The 19,218-nt window shown below is 35.9% G+C and overlaps 2 protein-coding genes across 2 annotated transcripts; one reads left to right on the top strand and one right to left on the bottom strand.

The window, feature by feature from the left end:
- The first annotated feature begins 8,241 nt into the window (after positions 1-8,241).
- Positions 8,242-8,922, top strand: LOC148872662 (L10-interacting MYB domain-containing protein-like). The gene is made up of 2 exons (XM_088970155.1): positions 8,242-8,583; positions 8,698-8,922. The coding sequence occupies exons 1-2, from the start codon at positions 8,242-8,244 to the stop codon at positions 8,920-8,922; spliced, it is 567 nt and encodes a 188-aa protein (XP_088826281.1).
- Positions 8,923-11,399: 2,477 nt separating this feature from the next.
- LOC148872661 (linoleate 13S-lipoxygenase 2-1, chloroplastic-like) lies at positions 11,400-17,134 on the bottom strand. Its single transcript, XM_088969820.1, has 9 exons — positions 16,699-17,134; positions 16,068-16,336; positions 14,861-15,098; positions 13,673-13,981; positions 13,512-13,597; positions 13,309-13,419; positions 12,910-13,211; positions 12,468-12,734; positions 11,400-12,327 (listed from the first exon to the last, which is right to left on the bottom strand). Exons 1-9 carry the CDS (start codon positions 17,054-17,056, stop codon positions 11,568-11,570), a joined length of 2,700 nt encoding a protein of 899 aa, XP_088825946.1. The 5' UTR covers positions 17,057-17,134; the 3' UTR covers positions 11,400-11,567.
- Positions 17,135-19,218: the final 2,084 nt, after the last annotated feature.

The raw sequence follows: 19,218 nt of genomic DNA, 5'->3' as shown, positions 1-19,218 counted from the left end.
ATGAATGATTTGGTGCTGATTTTGACAAATTCACATTTCTCAGCAAATAGATTCAAAATTTCAAATACAATTAGTTCTCTCAGGTTATGTTTGTTTGCAGAGAAAGGGATGAGAAAAGGGAATATTCCCGAATGATTCTCTCTTTCTTGTGTTTGTTTACTGGTAAACAGTGTTTTGGGATGAGAAACTAGAGGGACGCGGGTTCCCAAAATTTAGTGAGCGGGATCGCACCATTTTGGTGTGACACCGGTGAGAAAAGAAAAGTCTAAGAAAATTTATCGGGTTTGTCAGAGCAAGAAGTCGACAAGCTCGTCTCCCCTTCGAAGCCATTGTTCCAATGGCCATATCTCTGGTAGCTTCTCCGGCGATCTCTGTGGATGGTAACACAAGATCCATGAATCCCTCTCTCTAGCGGTCCTGTTCTACCCTTTTTTTGTTGTTTTTCGTTCCATGGTTCTTGCTTAGCGAAGAAATCTTGAGTTACCTTTCTGTGTTCTCCGACCATCTTTGTGTTTTCTTTTTGATGTCATTGTTGATCCGAGCCAAAATCTTGAGATAGAAAAACCATCTTCTCTCTTTGAATCGAAGAAATGGGGATTTTGATGATTATAAATAGAAATGGGGATTTTGGGTATGTTAGAAGGTTAAATGTAGTTAGAAATTATTCATGTGCTTAGGGTATTTTTGATGGTTTGAGTTGTGATGGTATAAGGTGCTTGTTTAAGAAATCGATGGGAGATATTTGGGTTTGGATTCATTTTATTGCAGGTATAAGATATTTGGGTTTTGTTTTTTCTCTCTAAAGAAGGATGTTATTATCTGTTTATGTGATTTTATTCATTTATTTGTTGTTCTGCCTTTTTGCTTTTCTCCAACATAGGATTTGAGTATTTCTAATCAAGGTGCACTTAGTGGAGTTTGTAACACTTATTTCTTATCATTCTAAAAACACCTTAGCACTTTTTTTTTTTTGTTTTGGGGGGGGGATTATTTTGTTTTGGTGAGCTACTGTGTCTAAATTACTCAAGTACAACTTTACACTGATTGAGTTAGTACTAGTCAAATCTAGTTAATGATAGTGAATTTCTTATCAAAAAATCAAAAACCTGATTTTAAGCTGATCAAATTGGTAAAACGAATTAACTATCTTATTTGAGAAGTCTCTTCTGAATGTAAGGAAGTTCTGTAGGTTCAGGTTTGCTATTCTAGTAAAGCTGGTAACAGTTGATATTGCATACTAGGCTACTAGCATTCATATCTTATCTTAACCTATTACTCTAATATACTTTTTTTAACTTCTTTTTGTAGGGAGAGGTAGATGGGGAAGAAAGAAAAGCTAAAAACATTTGAAAATGCAATTTGGTTTAATAATAATTTTGAACCATTGATCCTATTCATGTACTTCAATATTTTTATGTGTTTTCCCCTTTAAATAAAGTGTCTTTAAATTGGAATATTTGCATTTACAAATACAGAGTTTTTTCTAACAAGCTTTGTTTGTTGAGTCAAAAGGATAAAACTTGTTTCTTTGATTTGACAAAGCAATATGAGTCTAATGTAAGTTCTGATATGATCAAATCCATGCTGAAACTTGATTGCATTGTTCAGATTGTATAATTTTATTCAATGGGATGGTGTTGGGAAGTAAAATGTAAATATTGTCTTATGTGCTTCCTGTATCAAAACAAAAGGAAAATGAATTAGCATTCTAATCATTGAGAAAAAGAAAAAGGAAAAAAAAAGAAACCTTGCCATTTTTTATTTATCAAAGTCAAGTTCCATGTAAACTTGCAACATGCTTAGGTTCCTTTTCAAACTTGCTTTGAAAATTCATATTTATATAGTGTTTTATGAATGGAGAACTCTGAGAGTACTTCACCTTGTACCTTACCTTGCACCCCAAGCTCTAAGAACCCCTTGTGTTTTATTGCTTCAAAATTGTTTGTGTAGCAACAAGCAAACTTCAAAATTGATGTGTCATTTGAAATCTATCCTATTGCCAGAGAAGAAAATTCATAACAATGAATGAATTTGTAGGGAATTAGGAAGGCATTAAACATTTTCTCTGCAACGTAATTTTTTCTTTTTTATGTTGCTACATTATTTTCTTTTGGTTTTTATGAATCATGAATAATTCAGTGTTCTATCTAGCTTGCCTACCTATTACTTCTCTTTGTTTTCATTACTCGCCTTTGTGGCTATTACACTAGAGAAATTAAGAAAGGATCTCCTTTGGTAGGTCCTAGAGAGGACAAGAAGCTACACTTGGTTTTATGGTATTCCATTTGTACTCCCAAGGATTGTGGGGGTGTGGGTGTGAGGAGGTTGAGAGGGGTGAATGATGCTTTGCTTTGTAAACGGCTATGGATGCAAGTAATTGAGGGTAAGTATGGTAGCTCCTGGGTTGGTTTGCTCTCCCTTCTCACCTTTCCCATGGCACTAGTGTGTGGAAAGGTATTGTGGTGCACCTTCCTCTATTTCAAAGACATATAAAATTTAAGTAGGGGAGGGAAGTAGAGTTTACTTCTGGAAGGACATTTGGTGTTTAGATCAGCCTTTAGCCGAGGCCTTTCTGACTTTGTTCTCCATTGCCTTTAACAGAGATGGTGAGGTAAGGGGATTTCTTGGAGTTTGTTAATGGTTAGTTAGTTTGGTTCCCCAGGTATCGAAGGAAACTTAAATGATTGGGAGGTGGATGCACTCCAAAATCTGTTAGGGAGTTAATTATAAAAAAAAAAAACTATTAGGGAGTTTGTAGGAGGTTCAAGTCAATCTAAACTCTAGTGGCCTGATCCTAGTTTCGGAAGTCTCAGGTTCCCTCAGAGATTGTCTCTTTCTTATGGCTTGCAGCAAGGGGTAAAGTTCAAACAGTGGATGTTTTACTAAAGCAAGGATTGACCTTCAAAGGTACCAGTGGCTTGTGTGGGTCAGCTCCTGTTGAATAGTATTCTATGTTAAATGGTAAACAATTTTAGTGTGCATGGTATCACATTGATTTAGTTAGTTTCATAAGGAAATAGAAGCCATGCTCTTTTTATCAAATCCTGTAGATGATGCTTTGCTTTGCTCTCACATGTGGCATTTGGAAGGACTTAAAAGGACTTTTGAGGGTCTAAAAATTCCCATACCAGAATTTTCTGGATTACCCATGCTATGGCAATCAAAATTGAGTTTGATGAGGTTTGGGACTGGTGGGCTTCAATCCACCATTGCTATACCCTCTGAAAGAAGTTAAAAGTGGTATTTCTTGATCAGGGATAGAATAGTAATTGTGTTGAAGATATTGAAGGGAGATGGAGCAAGTGGAACATAGATCTTGGGTATTTGGATTACTGATCATGGGTTCCATGTTGTGCCAACAGCTTCACTTTTAGTGTGTATTTTGCATTCAACATATTATTCAATCATTCCTTGCCTTATTTAGGTAACATAAATACAGAGGTTAGAGGATCTGGCGTCTAGAGGTTCAAAGGTTTAGAGTCAGGTGGAGATCATATTTATCTTTAAAAGTGAATTAGGGATTTGGGTCTGAAATTGGAAGTGCCTTGGGCGAAGGTAGCAGGAGATTTAGTTATGAGTACGACTAGTTGTGCCAATATGTGCATGGTGGATAGTGTTCTGCATGCATTTTGCCCACACTTAATTTAGTAACTTGGAAAAAAGGATTATAACCTATTGGCCATGCATTCGGGGTGGCTCCATGTAATGTGCAAGCTCTAGCTATTTCCTTGAAAAAATATTAGCTCAATATTACAAGATCTCCAATTCATGCAATGTAATGTTTGGTATAAGTTGCTGGAATTCCAAGTTCATGTAATGATGTTAGCAACTTGCTTTATGTTAGAACTACATAGAACTACATGTTATTCTTCTATCTTATTCTTTTATATGGTATTGTGCATGACTGTTGCTATTGCTAGTTACTTAATGTGATCTTAAGTGCAATGACATGATTTCAACCAATCTAATTGGTAAATCTCTCATTTCCTAATTTTTATGGAAATTTGATTTCACATAGGTGGAGTCTCTCATTTGCTAATTCATATGGCTTCTCATATTGAAGTATCATTTGAATTATGTATATCATACATGGTTTTGACCTCTTGTCTTTATGCTGTAGGAAGAGTAACACCTGAGAGTGTAATATACAACTTTGGCACCCTTTTGCTTGACCTTCTAAATGAAAAACATATACCTCCAAGCCATGTAAGTTTCTGGTTCCTTTCCTAATAAAGCCACTCTGATAAAACAAATCGAAAATGACCTGCACTTAGATGTTTTATATTCTGTCTTTATGACTGCATAATAGATGGGTGCTGGGATGAGCTGTGAAGGAACCAATATTTCAATGAATGATCAAGAAACTGTAGTCCCAAAATCATTTTTTTCTTGAAATTGACATCAATTAATGCAATACTTAAAAATGCAATGGAAGAAAGTTGGACAAGGGTGGAGAGTCTATTGTAGCTTAGAGAGATAGATAACCTTGGTATTTGTATTGTGGGGCCATAATACGAACTTTGCTACATGGAAACACATCAGTTATGGGGCAGAACTGGTTTTGGAAAGGGAACAATGCAGGAGACTTTTGGGAATACTTTTCAGTTGAGGATTCTTTTTTAATCAGCTATGGTTCCTTTTTGTGAGGTGGGACTAATAGAGAGGAGTTTTTTGTAGCATAACCATCACCATTAAACTTCTTTAATAAAAAAAAAAATCAATTTGGCACTTTATTAATAAAAGTCTTTATTACATGGTAATGCATTAAATTAGTGTCAAAATACCCAACTGTTTTCATACTGAGATATGCATTGTTTGATCAGATAGAGAGGTATTTTGTGAATAAGAGCTTTGTCTAGGTGATCAACCAAGCTTGCTAGTGCCCCTACCAACTGCCAACTGCATGATAGTCTAGGTTGTCAGTTGCTACAAGGTGGTTAGCTGTAGTAATACTTATTTGTTGGGGATATGGAAGGAATATTTTTATTTTTCTTTTTGGTGCAATAATAACCAGAGAATTTGTACTAACAGAAAATGTACTGAAAAAATAATTTACAGGACGGACATGAGGTAAAAGATCTTTTGGCAAGCAATAAAAAAAGATATTGAACGATATGACATTGTGTAGATGTATAAAAAGCAATGTTTCTGTTCCAAAATCTATTTTCTTATCAACATTTTTTTTCTTGCATGGTAAAGAAAAAGTAAGAGGAATTACAAAGCCTGGTTTGGCTGACTCTTTAGCCAGACAAGGGATAATAGGGAGCAAGTGTATTGGGTTACAACTTAAAAGGGCTTATTTGTCCCAAATGCTACTGCTTGTATCTGGGGCATTGTATCACTTGTACATTCTTTTTTCTTGTTATTATAATTTTGTTATCCATTAAAGAAAAAAAAAAAAGAAAAACAAAGCCCGACGATAAGATATCACCCTCAGCAAAGGAAAAGAGCACTCTCTTCACCCACACCCCTTACTAAGCAAAATTCTACATTTTTTTTATCAGTGAAAGTAAAAATTTTATTAGTTTCAAAAGTTAAAGTACATGGCTGTAACAGAATGGTCAGCCTCAACTAACCAGCCTCAACAAAATTCTACATATTCAATTGCATCAATCCCACTGGAACACATGCACACACACCAAAAAAAAATCTAAAACTAGGGCTTGACAACCAAAACAAAGAACCTAGCCATTCCAATTCAGATTCTGTAACATCTAGAACCTCTTCTTACCAAAAATTTGCCTTAATGTCTCAGAAACCCCATTTACTACCAGAGCTCCCAACTCTAACAGTCACCATACCTAGACTAAAACTCTGATCTCCCTAAGCCCCCTACCAGAAACTTATATAAACTCAATTCATCAATCACCATACCTAGACTAAAATTCAGAGTCACAAGCCTTGTTCATTGATTTCAGCATCATTAAGTATAAACATGTAAAAGCTTTTTCAGTACTTCAGCATAGCTATTGCATGCTTCTCTGTTTTGTTTCAGGTTATTGCATGTTGTATGACCATAGATCAAAACTTTGAGAGATGCAAATACAATAAAATTTGTATCAATGTTCCCAAGTTAGTATATATAATCTGATATATCACATACAATCTAGCTCCAAGGTAGCCTCCTACGATCAGTCACTTGTTTGTCTATAAAAATTACTTATTTGTTACACTTGTTTTTGTTTTATATGGTGAATATATGATATTAGAGATGTGTCCAAATGTTTTCTACAAATTATTTTGTATTTCTTATACTTTTGTGTGTTTTATTGCTTCCTTTCTTTTAGAATACAAGAAAGAAGGGAGTGGAGTTATAATCTTTGTTTGAGGGTGTATTCTTCATATTCATACTTTCATATGCCAAAAATATTGATAATTGTTTATTTTTAGATATAATTTTTTTTTCTAAAAGGAAGTGATATAGGAGCTGACATGTCAGATCTGAGATTTTCTAAATATATATTGATGGGTAGTGTGATTATTGTTGTAAAATTTTGAAGCTTTTTTTGAGTCTTTAGTTTTCCTAACTGGTATTTGAGTCATTAAATAGAGTATTTACTTTTCCAGCATGTAAATTATATAGGCATTCTAGAATGAATTCCCCAACTCATTTATTTATTTATTTATTTGTTATTTTCTATGAATAGATGGATCAAAATTTTCTTTATGCAATTATTGGGGCTACAACTGCTACGGTTGCAATTACATTTTCATTGTTGCAAGAAGATGTGGATTATATTGATAGGGAACCATTCGTGAACTGGGATTTTGAACGAAGGGATTTATTGGATAGATTATATGGACAAAAAGAAATAGATTGTAATAACCAATTGAGAATGGGGAAAGCAGCCTTTGCAAGGCTATGCAAGATTATTCATGAGACAGGAAGAATACATGATACAATGAGGTGCACGGTAGAAGAACAAGTGGCACGCTTCCTACACATATTGGCACACAACGTTAGGAATAGAACAATGGGCTTTCATTTCAGTCGGTTTGGTGAGACTGTGAGCTGTCATTTCAACAACGTATTGAATGCTTTGTTGAGCTTGGAGGATAGGTACTTGATTCAACCAAGTGGTACTGAAACACCTCCAGAAATTAGAAATCGACATGATTTTTGGCCATATTTCAAGGTAATTAAGTGATAAAGTCTTCTTTATGACATATACACCCAAAAAATGATTAATAAAAAACTTAAATCTACTGGTCAGATTGTGTTGGGGCAATCAAGGGCTCACGCCTCCCTGTGAAAGTCCCTTCTACTGGTGTTGCTAGGTTTCGAGGTCGTAAATCTTATCCCACACAAAACATCCTTGCTGCATGCACTTTCAATTTGTTGTTCACATATGTATTACCTGGTTGGGAGGGTGCCGCATCGGATTCTCATATGCTTAACAATGCTCTGAGGAGAGAGCATAAATTAGAGGTCCCTCAAGGTAGTAATAAAATCTCACAAGAGACATTTTTATTTAATAGTTAAGTATGTACGTGTTTTCTAACTTTTAATATTTTAAATAGGTAAATATTATCTTGTAGATGCAGGATTTTCATTAAAGACGGGGTTCATTACACCATATCGAAACACACGATACCATCTAAAGGAATAGGGTGCACATCAACCTGAGAACCCAAAAGAACTGTTCAACCTTCAACACTCATCACTTAGAAATGTCGTTGAACGGATCTTTGGGGTATTGAAGAAACGCTTTCCAATCTTGGTATCTCAGCAACATTACCCTTTTAAGTCATAGGTGAAGATTGTGTTTGCATGCTGCATCTTACACAACCATGTCATGGGTGTGAATCCGTATGATTTCATCATGCGTCAGTATGATCGAGAAGCAGTTGATACTGAGGATGATGTAGGAATTGATGATTTAAATGATGATAGAGCAGACAATACACAAATCTCCCAACTATCTCAATGAGCTAGTAGAAATGAACAATCAAGGGAAGGAACTCGTCTCAGAGAAGAAATAGCTACCCAAATGTGGGTTGATTATGTCTTATATCGATCTAGGGCTCGACATTAATTTCTTCCTGTTGTTTAACACTTTCTTTATAATATAACTTTTGTTGTATAACTTTTTTTTTGTGTGCACTCACTTCTTTAACTAATTATGATGTTTGATTTTATTAATTGTCTATTGCTATTTATACAAAAATACCTTGTATTAATTGGTGTTATGGATATATATTGTTGATTTGCATTATTCATTTGATTGGCATGAAACAGAAATGGACTCTTCTAGCTCTCAGCCTGAAAACAAGACTGGAAAAACAAATATGAGTTGGACACAGGATATGGATAATTTACTCATTGACACACTTGCTGAGCAGGTCAACCTTGGAAACAAGGTTGACAAAAGTTTCAAAACACTGGCTTACACTGCAGCGGCATGTGCTATTAGCACTAAGTTTTCAGTTGAATGTACTCAAGGATACATACGAAATAGGCTGAAAACAATCAAGCGGAATTTTGTAATATTACAAAACCTTTTGAATCAAAGTGGCTTTGCGTGGAATGATTCAACCGAGACAATAGATGCAACACCTGATGTTTGGGCTACATATATTGAGGTAAAATAGATTAAGAACACTTATACTTTAAACACTTGGTTTACAAATTATATGAAAGATGACTTATTAGTACGAAAGGTGACTTATTATGGAACTCCCATGGTAAATGAACAGGCACATCCAGAGGCAAAGCAGTTTAGACGAAAAAGCATTCCAAACTATGACCAATTGGCATTGGTATGTGGAAATGATCAAGTGACTAGAAATGGTGCATTTACAACCAAGGAGCTAAATAAGCAAGGTGCAATTTCTGCAACTGCCACTAGTGCAACACCGAATGTTGAGCATGTGTTTGATGACATTGATGAGGCTAAGAATTCTGGAGATCCTAACCTTTAAGCAAAGCCGGTGGAGGGAAATAGTTTTGCAGAAGGAAGAGTTTTAGGAAAACGGAAATCATATGCTGCAATTGTTGTTGAACAAGTGCAAAACATTGCTACACATCTCGAGAAACTTGCATCTGCAGTTGAGAGAGGGTTTGGTTTATTTAGCAAGGAAAAGGTGTATGCCGATGTTATGAGCCTAGAAGGATGTTCAGTGGCATTTTTGATGAAAGCATGTGACTTCTTAGCTAAGTCTGAAAGTCGAGTTATGACATTTTACGGAGTGGAGCCAAATTTGAGGAAGGCATAGCTTCAAATGAAGTTAGGGCCTCCATATTGAAGGGATGGATAAAAGTCTTAAACTATAACTCACATTTATTAACAAACTAGGTACTAATTATATATGACAAAAACTTGTTTTGATGGTTGAGCCTTTGCGTCCATTTTGTATATTTTTTGGGGATGCATTGGCAATTTGATTGTTGTCCCTTTTTTTTTTTGCTATGGTCAATCTACTTGTATTAGGTGGAATGAATGGTTATATTTTACCACAAATGGATTTTTTGGTATATGGATGATTATGACTACATGGAATGAATAGGCTGAACTATTGGCATTGATGAACTAATTACAGGTTAAAGACAAATTCAAATGATTTATTGATGTATGTATGACTTTTTGAATGAAATATGTTATTGAATGCAAATTCTTTGATGTATCAACAGGTCCAAATAATAGAGCAATTTTAGTTCCTAGTAGACTATTTTATGAATGCATGCACAGGTTTTTTATGGATGAGTACATTGCTTATGAACAAATTCTATGATGAATGAGCAGGTCCAAATAATTAAGCATTTCTTACTCTTTTTAAGTAAAATTTTTGAATGAGCAAGTTTATTAACACTATCATGCCACGTGGCAAGTTCAATCATATGTGTCATACATTTGGGGGGTGCAAGTTATCATAAAAGTAAATTACATGCATTTTCTTAGTTGAGAAAAATTTTCTCAGCAAACAAACACTAGAAAGTGGATTTTCTCACAAAAATTTTCTCAGCAAACAAACACATTAAAACTAACTGAGAAAATAAATTTTTCTTTTCTCATCCCAACATTTCTCATCCCATCCTTTCTCAGTCCAATTTTCTCAGCAAACAAACAGACCCTTATGTTTCAAGTATATATAAATGATGTTTTAACTCAGAACATTGCAGATTGAAAATCAACAGTACCAAACACAACCTAATCAGTGTTCTCAAACAATTTCTTAACCCCAATGGGCAAACTGGTGCACCATTGACCCAAACAGCACTGACCAGGTACTAGTAGGGATATCAATGAACTGGTCTTGGGTTGGACCCTGTTCAAATCGAAATCAATTTGGATGGATTGACCGACTGATAAGATATTGAATTGGACCAGTCCAGACTTAATAGTCAAAATTAAGTATTTGTTGGATTGGATTGGACCTGGTCCATCTGAAATGGATTTATATTGGATTGGATCAGAAAGAACCAATACCCAGCCCATTGATAAAAGATAAGAATACAGATGTCAATGGATCAGATTTGGATTAGAACAAATCTAAATTAAAAAACCAATTTGAGTAAATTGGATGATCCTAACATTGAATCGGGTTGGATTGGATGATCCCAAAATGGTCCAAATATTCATCGGATTGGAATGGGCCTAGTCCATTTGGATGTGGATAACTGTCAAGAGACATGTTGCAATACGCAAAATGACGGTGTCCAACCAGTCACCAGGCAGCTCTCTAGCTAGGTCAAGGTTTGGGATGGTTTAATTTTAAAGCAGTGACATTTTCGGGCAGGTATCAACCTTGTATTCTGTACATGAGACAAATGAAATTAAAGATTTGACATCCTCTTACAATTCAATGGTTGGCTGGTTTCTTCCAATTTTATCAACTTTGTTTTATTAGTTTAAAAGCTCTTTCCTTTTCTTTCTTTTTCTGGTAAAAATTGTTTCTTCTAGGCCCCAATGTGATAGGGAGAATGCATATTACTTTTGCTCTGAACAAGTAAGGAGTTTTGCTCTTATGAGGTTTGGACTCAAGGCTCTCTAAGGACGGATCTTACTTTAGACCTTTAGAAGTTTAGGTGCAAGGTATTTTTGTGCTTCATCTTAATATTTTTTTGACATGCTTTATACAAATTGTCAGGATGCTCCTTGATTTCTGGTTAATTTTCTTTTTCAAATTCTTTAACTGAGCTTGTATTTCCATAAATATGTTTTGTTCCTTGAGAAAATAATAACAAAGATGAAAACAGAAATTGAAAAATACCAAATCACCAATTAAGTTAAATATATTTGTTTTTGCATTGAATATATTTGTATTTGCATTCTTCCCAAACAGAGCATAAATGAATTTCTCAAGTTAAAAAGTTTCTGATCCTAGGATCTTGCATTCAAAACTTGTATCACTCTATAATCTTCTCGTATTCAAAAGCTGATTCAAATTGGTTTGGGTCATATTAAATCCATTTTCCAAAATGCATGTGTATATGTAATTAATCGATCAAACACTCATTGAGTTTAATCTCCAATAAGATTAAAATCCTACATGCTTGTTATGACAATACGAATTAAATGAAGATTATAAACACTACACATAAAAAATAAAAAGAAAACTAAATTAAACTAAATGGAAGTGCTATTGGGAACTCCCATTCCTGTCAACCCTTCTTTAGAAAATGGCTTCAAAAGCTGATATGGCACAACACCAGCTCCTGTTCTGTTCTTCAGCTTGAGATCTTTATTTCTAGCATCAATAATTCCTTCGACCTCCTTCAAATTCTTATTGAACTGCTCATATGCCTTCTTTACCACTGGATCCTCTGTCCATGAAGGCTCATTTTGAGTTCCAAGGTACTCCTCATCCGATGAATGAGTCGATAATACGATTAGGACAGCCATCACCAGTGCTGCTTGAAGTTGTGAAGGATAGCAGTGCATGAGTGAGAGCTCAGGCTTTTTCAATAATTGCTGCAATTCTTGTTCTGTAGGGTCCTCAGTAGGCATATTAGTCCTAGCAATTGTTGGTCGATTAGGGAAGTAACCTCCATATGCATATTGGCCAAAGTTGACAGCGGCATGATGAGCAGAAGCAACCCAGACGATTGTTGTCAATATCTCAATAAGATCATCTTGAGTTTTGAGGACAGGCCACCATGGCTCATCCTTTTTGTCTTCATGGCCTTTGGTTCTGACCTCCGTCCACCATGCCTGGAGCTCTTGATCTGATTCAATGAGGTTGGGATCTTGGTAGTAGTGGTTGACATAGTCACTGACCCATTGTTTTATGGCTGTCCACAGTAGGAGGCCATCACTTGCAAATGGGTAGTCCTCAATTGTTAGCTTCAGACCATGTTTGGCTGTTGGGTCCTCTATTGCCATTCCCCTAGTAGTTTGGTGAAGTTGGTTCATCAGTTAGAATTATCTCTATGCTTACATTAATAGATAGTATAAGATTTTAGAGTAAATAATACCACTCCATTCTCAATGGAGATTAAACATAAATTGACATCATTTTCAGTTTACCTGCTAATTAGGTCTGCTGGAAGACCCTGCTTGTCGAATTGCCAAAACTTGTCATAGACAACAGAGCTAAGCTCCATTGAGTACTTAGCTGGGGAGAAGGAGTCTTCAATTATCCCACTTGCATTGATGAGGGCTGTTCGAGCAAGAGCATTGATGCGCATGGTGTATCGGAAGTGGGGATGCAACAACTTATATATCGGATGCATCGCACTCAACTGCCGATTTGATGCGATTATGTAAGGCTCCATACAGCAATGTGTCCTTAACCTAAAAAAGATAAAGTAACAGAAGTTGAGCATTAGTTCTTCTATCATTTTGGAGTTTAATTCATTTAAGTTTGGGCTTATATATGTTCATTTTGAGTGAGGATCATGAAGTTGAGTATTAATTTAATTCTTCTGCTCTTAGAGGAAGATTTCAATCTGACTACAACGCATCTTACCAATGGCTGACGAGTTCGTGATAACCAGAATCATGAGCTAGTACATGCACTTTGGCTAGTCTCCAGAGCCAAGAATTGGTGGCATCCCCATTTGGCGTAAACACTTGCTTCCACTGAGGTTTGTCATTGGTGGGTGGCCGAGTGAGTTCAATCGCTATGGGTGTTAAAATATTTTCGTGGGTAAGAAAGAATAAAGTGCGTGACCCATAGAGAGTCGTCCCTTCTAGCTCTCTTACTTTGTTCACATAAGGCAGGAGTAGGTCGTGATAATCTAGCATGAAAAGTTTCTTCTGCTGCAAAGCCTGCAAGCATATAGAGAATCACAAAGTATGTTATTAGTCGTTTTATCTGTTCTTCATAGTAGTATTCCATCAATAACATCATCTTTAGAGGTGTTACCTCATCAATCGTCATGATTCCCTTGATCTCTCTCTCCACAAGTTCAGTTGTGATTGCAGATTCAGGTGGACCATAGATCTTAGGGTCAAGTTCACTCTTTAATGGCCATTCCTGCACAATTATTTAAGTCTACTATTTTATGTGGGAATTTATGATTTGTCCAATTTCTTTTTATGTGGTGGAAAGGGGTTGGTGTATCATACCGTGACCAACTGAATGCTACAGGGGTTGATACCAGCAAGAGTCTGACGAGCAAATTCCTCGTCCCTGGACCAAGAAAAATTGTCCCCTGCAAAGCAGAAAATGCTTGAGATCTAGAGAGAGAGAGAGATAGAGAGAGAGAGAGAGAGAGAGAGAGACTTACTCTCTACCAACTCAGGGGTATCAAAGCGTAAGAGGTCATCTTTAATATCAGTCACCTTTGATACCACTGTTTCTAATAGCCCTTGATTTTCATGTAAAGGAATGGGCACCCCTTTGTCGAATAATTCGCCGATGGCCTTGAAGGTAGGGAAGCCAAGGTTGGTGTCAACAAGGGCTCCTCTGATCAAAGGGAGCAACCCATTCAGTGCTGATGAAACTGTTACACTTGTAAATTCCTGTTGCTTCACTTGGGAGAATGCCTCGTCTCTTGGTACGTACATGTTGCTACTCCTTTTCTCCGACAATGGATCTGCAACGTCAATGTGGTCAATATAAAATTTATATTTTATATTATATAACACATAATATGTATTTAAAATTCATGTTACACTTTATTTGATATAAAATAAAATAACGAATACATACACACACTAAATATATAATATATATTGCAGGCTTGAAGCACTGAGCTTAGACCAAACCCCTAATTTTTCAGACTGATGTAAGTCTGTAATCAGGTTAGATTTGGATCAAATTAATCAACATCCAAATGCGATTCCATTAATAAAAACTGACATAATAATATGGCCCCATTTCATTTTATAAATAAAAAAAGAAATTAAAGATATAAAAACTTATATAATATAACCTAATATAAATATTGAATTTATAGTATATATTTATATTTATATATAATTATAAATTTTATATATTAAATCAATATATGTATATATATATATCATAAAATAATTACTTTGATTTTAATCGATGGGATGGGGAGGGGGGGGGCGCTAAATCTGCATTCAATCTGATTATGTAAATGGATCATCCAAATATGAGATAATCCAATCAGGTTTTGAATTTTTGGAGTCAGTTGACAGCATTACTGATGTGGGATTGGCCCCTGGCTGGGCCTAGATACTAAACTCTGAAACAATAAAGAGCAGACTTGGGCAGGGGTTTGGAATAACTAATCGTTCCTCAATGTATAACTAACAGAGATGGGGGAAGGCCCATCTCGGTGCCTGAAAATGAAGGCCCAATAAACCTTTCTTTTCGGCTAAAATAAACAAGGCTGGACTGGACTGGTGGACCCATATTGGGTGGGAGCTCATTTTGTGTTTTAAGATCTATGGAATTGGACCATGTAACGTTGAATGGTAAAGCTATAAGCCCAAAATTCATATACCTTTCTTGGTCTTTTCACGGCCAGTTCTGCAACGCCTAGGATATGGATGCTTATTGCCACCTAGGACTGGTCGTGCCAAGTCATCATTACTGTCTGGATCCCCAAGATCATTATACGTGTCATAATCATATATCCTGTCGAAAGTCTTTCGTTCTCCCTTTCCATTGCCACGTAGGCTCTCGAGTTCCTTCTGTCTTAGTGTCTTCAAGCCACTTGGTGTCTGTGATGGCAAGTAGGACTGGATGACACAATTAAAAGAACCAAAGTTACAAAGTGCTTAACAACTTAAAAAAAGCTTTGACAATATGAAAAACTGATTAAACACTTATTTTCCCTTCATCCAATTTGGTTCAAATAGTAAACCAAATCAAACTAAAACCAGAAAGGTTCATTGAACTAGAAAACTAATGAATTATTTGATCATCCTGTAATATGGCTGAGTTCCAGCTTCCAGCTAGGCTATGTTCTTCCTTCTATTTTATGGATGCCATTTTCTATGCAATTAATGCACAACAAAAATAGGTGGGATGGACCGAATGGTAAAACCTGATCTGCACACGCTGAGTTTATGGCTAATTCAAGGCCGAATTTTAAGTTTTGGGCTCTTGGTCATCAAGGTTGAGACTCTAAGCCCAACCCTGTTATATTATATTATTTTTAAGGTTCAGTTTGAAAGGAGTACAAATACAAATATGTATAATATAAATACATACAAAATAATACAAAATTCAAGATTTTACACTTTACAATTGTATTTGTATTCCTTTCAAACTGAGCTTAACAAAAAAATGCTTTTATATGAGTTAACCCAGTCAACTTGCATCATCATGATAATGTAAGTTTCCCTTTCAACCATTCATTGATAATATCTCCATACTTGTTTGGTTTTATTCATGCATAGATATTTTCGAATCACATCTGCAAGGGACTGTGAGGACCAGATCCAAATTCAATAATTGCCTCTAAACCTGTGTCCTAGGATTTTTTTTTTAAGCCAATAAGACAAATTTCTTTCAACAATATCAGTACAAGCCAAGGTCCTTCAACATTAGTGGGTAGAATTTAATTTTTATTAACACTAATCCTAGCGGTATTTAGGAATATAATATAGAGGAAATACATTTATTAAAGTATAACTTGACAGCAATAACAATTGATAATAGTAATTAGAGAGAGAGAGATAGAGAGAGATAGAGAGAGAGGTGACCTTGTTGATGAAGAAGATCCTCTTCTCTGGGTTATCAGACTTAGAATGAACCCAAGAGTTGCAGACAATATGTACAGGAGCCTGAGAAATGCCACCAAGAACAACGTCCTTTAGGAAAATCTCTTTACCAAATTCATTCTGCACAAGAACTGCTCCTACATCGCCAAAACTCGTAGGAACGTCGAATTTGCCTTGGTACTTGGCATCCTCCCCATCTTGGCTTACCCAGTCTACATGCCCCCTCACTGTTTTCTTCTCCAATCCCGTCTCTTCATCATCAAAACATAATACATAACCAAAACAAACAACTGTTAGCAAGAACTTAATGCCCTTTGATTGAAACCCAGAAACCAGTGAGCTAATTAAGGCCACCCTTTACTACTACAACTGGTGGAAACACTACGAATGCAGAAACCCAGAAACCCAGAAACCAGAAAGTTTTTCTGGAAACTGGGTTAGTGAGATCTGATAGACTTGACTCAGCTTTCCATTTTAAATGATATTTTGACTTCTGTAATTAGCTTTTTCGTTTTGGGAAGCTAATGTATTATTTATGGCTGATAAACCTCCAAAGCAGAATGCTAAGGCTTGGTGCAGAAATAATTCTCATTTATTTTTTGTTATTACTTACTTGGGTCGAGCTCCGCGCTCAGAAGCTCCAGAAGAAGTTTTTCACCCTGCACATCGTTGATGGTGTCCTCCACTTTGCCCAGCCCCAGGTTGGACAACAAACCAGTTAGTTTAACGTTGACAACTGCATTAACTGTTACAACCTTCTCCTTTGTAATTTTTACTGCCCTGATGTCACTAGAAAATGAGCAAACGGAACAACTCTTCCTCCTTTGACGTCTAGTCGGCACTGCTCTAATCGGGAGCTTTCCGGCCGCCATGAAAGAGTTTTGCGGGAGAAATAGGGATCGGGCAGAATGATTTGTCTGATGAGCATTCAACATCTTTGGCTGTAATTTGGGAGGATAGATGGTAGTCATGGCTTCTCTTGCTTTTTACGGGTCCTTAGAGGCTAGAGCTCCCTCACTTTGTGTATTAAGCTAAGTTGTTGGTTCCATTTATAGACGAAGTCGTGAAAGAGGTTGACTTCGCTTTTTGGTATTACGTCGTCGACGTTGCACGTAAGTAGAAATGTCGAATCGGTGAGGAGCTTTTCCTAATTAAGCTGACTGGTTCGAGTTGTTCATATATTTCTTAAGAATGGTGGTTAGAGAGTGAGGGTTTCCCTCCTAATCAGAACAATGAAGAGCTTTTCCTAATGAATAAGTTGCCACTTGTCAATACAAAGAGGATCTGGACCCACCGTGGACGGGTCCTATATGATAATCATCGATACAAGATGATGTCATCTGTATATAACCTTATTTAATTAAGACATAAATTAACCGTAACTTTTAACATAATTACAAACCATCTGGTGCCATAAAACTAATTCTATTGCTCTACGCATTGGACATTTTAATTCTTCAAAGTAAATTGTTTTCCTTTGTTGAGAATTTCTAGCAAATCAAAACATGGAAATTAAAACATGTTTTTTTTGTTGTTGTTGTAAATGTACGTGTTTTTTAAAATTGAAACAACAAACGTTCTTGAATTTCTTGTTTCAAAATTATGCTCTTTTTTTTTTTTTTGCTTTAAATCACACAATATATTCATAATCTTTCATAGATCATTTGGTAACAAAAACATTCACGTTGGTAACAACTCCTTTGTTGATAAATTTAGTTTTTTTCATGGTAGACAAATCACAACTCCATGCGAATTTTGATGAAAACCCACTTGATTGATTAATCACTTCTATGATGCCCGTGGGTTGGTTATGTTTTTTCAGTATCATGTCATTTCGACATCATAGCCAAGCCTTTAAAGTTTTAAGGGCTATTTGTGGTAACATTAGCATTTCAAATATAAACATATCACCACATCAGCACCACATACACGTTTTGAATTTGTCTCAGCACCCTCATGAATGATAGATATGGTGCTGATGTGGTGCTGACATGGACCAAAAAAATCACATTTCTCACGAAACAGGATCCAAATAGACCCAAACAAACCAATGGTACAAAACTGGTGAGCCATTATTGACCCAAACAAACGCTGAGCAGTGGTCCTGGGTTTTGGATGTGAATAACTTTTGTCTTGCATTCCCACAGGCCCCTCTTGCACAGTTGCAAGAAAAAGGACGGTTTCCAACCATTCACCGGTAGCTTCCTTGGTCAACTTCCGGTGTGGTCTCAAAATTTAAAACAATGAAATTTACCGGCGGCTCTTAAAGTTCGGTGGTCCAATGCCCGCTTTCTTCCCATTAATTGGCCACCTCCTGCCAATTCTGTCAAAGTGTTTTAATGCAATTCCCTTTAATCTCTTCCATTTTCTTCTTCTTAGTATATTACTTTTCAACATCTACTTAACTATTCTGTAATTCTTTAGATATCGACCCACTTGCATATATATTTTTAGTTAGATTTGGAGGAAGTCTTGGGTTAGATGAAGCATCCAAGCTGTATCCCTAGAGTAGAATACTCGGCGTGCACTGAATCCTGACGTCCAACACGTGATATACAAGTATTAATTAGACTATTCAAACTTTGACTGCATACAAGTAAATTAGGGTTTGACTATGATACATAGAAGATATGATATCTGATAAACTTGTTACCTGTCAACTGAAATCATAAATGGGATAGTCAATTAGGTGTTATTTATTAAAATTCATGGGTGAGTTTTGATTGATCAAAACTCTTTTCATACCATATCTTTTTCGAATTATAAATTTTTCCAGTAAATTAATGTTCTGGTTTCCTTCTTTTGATGAGGATTTATTTTAGGGAAAATTGTAGATAGGTATTGGATTAGAATTAATTTAAATTAAAATAAATGTGAACAGATTAGACCAAAATGGTCGAAAATATTCATTAGATTGGACTGGACCTGGTCCATTTGTATTGGCTCACATTGGATTGGATTGGACCAAATCCAATTCAATTGGCACTCCTATTTATTGTACATGTATGTATTTGTACTCTTTCCAAACTGAGCCTGTCTTAACTTTTAAATGTATCACTTTAACATCTATATTCTAATCAATAGATATGGGTGAGGTTACTTTGATGCCACTGGTTTGCATCTGAAGTCCAGA

The sequence above is a fragment of the Nelumbo lutea genome, chromosome 2 (genome assembly GCF_056320005.1).
Source record: "Nelumbo lutea isolate HS-2025 chromosome 2, American lotus-T2T, whole genome shotgun sequence".
NCBI lineage: Eukaryota > Viridiplantae > Streptophyta > Magnoliopsida > Proteales > Nelumbonaceae > Nelumbo > Nelumbo lutea.
Note: the sequence above shows the minus strand (reverse complement) of the source record. Positions and strands in the feature narration are given on the sequence as shown.

Bases quoted from the DNA above. Each gene is read 5' to 3' on its own strand.
- LOC148872661 (XM_088969820.1), bottom strand. From the start codon at position 17,056: ATGACTACCATCTATCCTCCCAAATTACAGCCAAAGATGTTGAATGCT. The intron at 13,598-13,672 runs GTAAGTCTCTCT...TCTGCTTTGCAG, and splicing joins TACCCCTGAGTTGGTAGAGA to GGGACAATTTTTCTTGGTCC. The intron at 12,328-12,467 runs GTAAACTGAAAA...CCAAACTACTAG, and splicing joins CCAGCAGACCTAATTAGCAG to GGGAATGGCAATAGAGGACC.
- LOC148872662 (XM_088970155.1), top strand. From the start codon at position 8,242: ATGGACTCTTCTAGCTCTCAGCCTGAAAACAAGACTGGAAAAACAAAT. The intron at 8,584-8,697 runs GTAAAATAGATT...GTAAATGAACAG, and splicing joins TTTGGGCTACATATATTGAG to GCACATCCAGAGGCAAAGCA.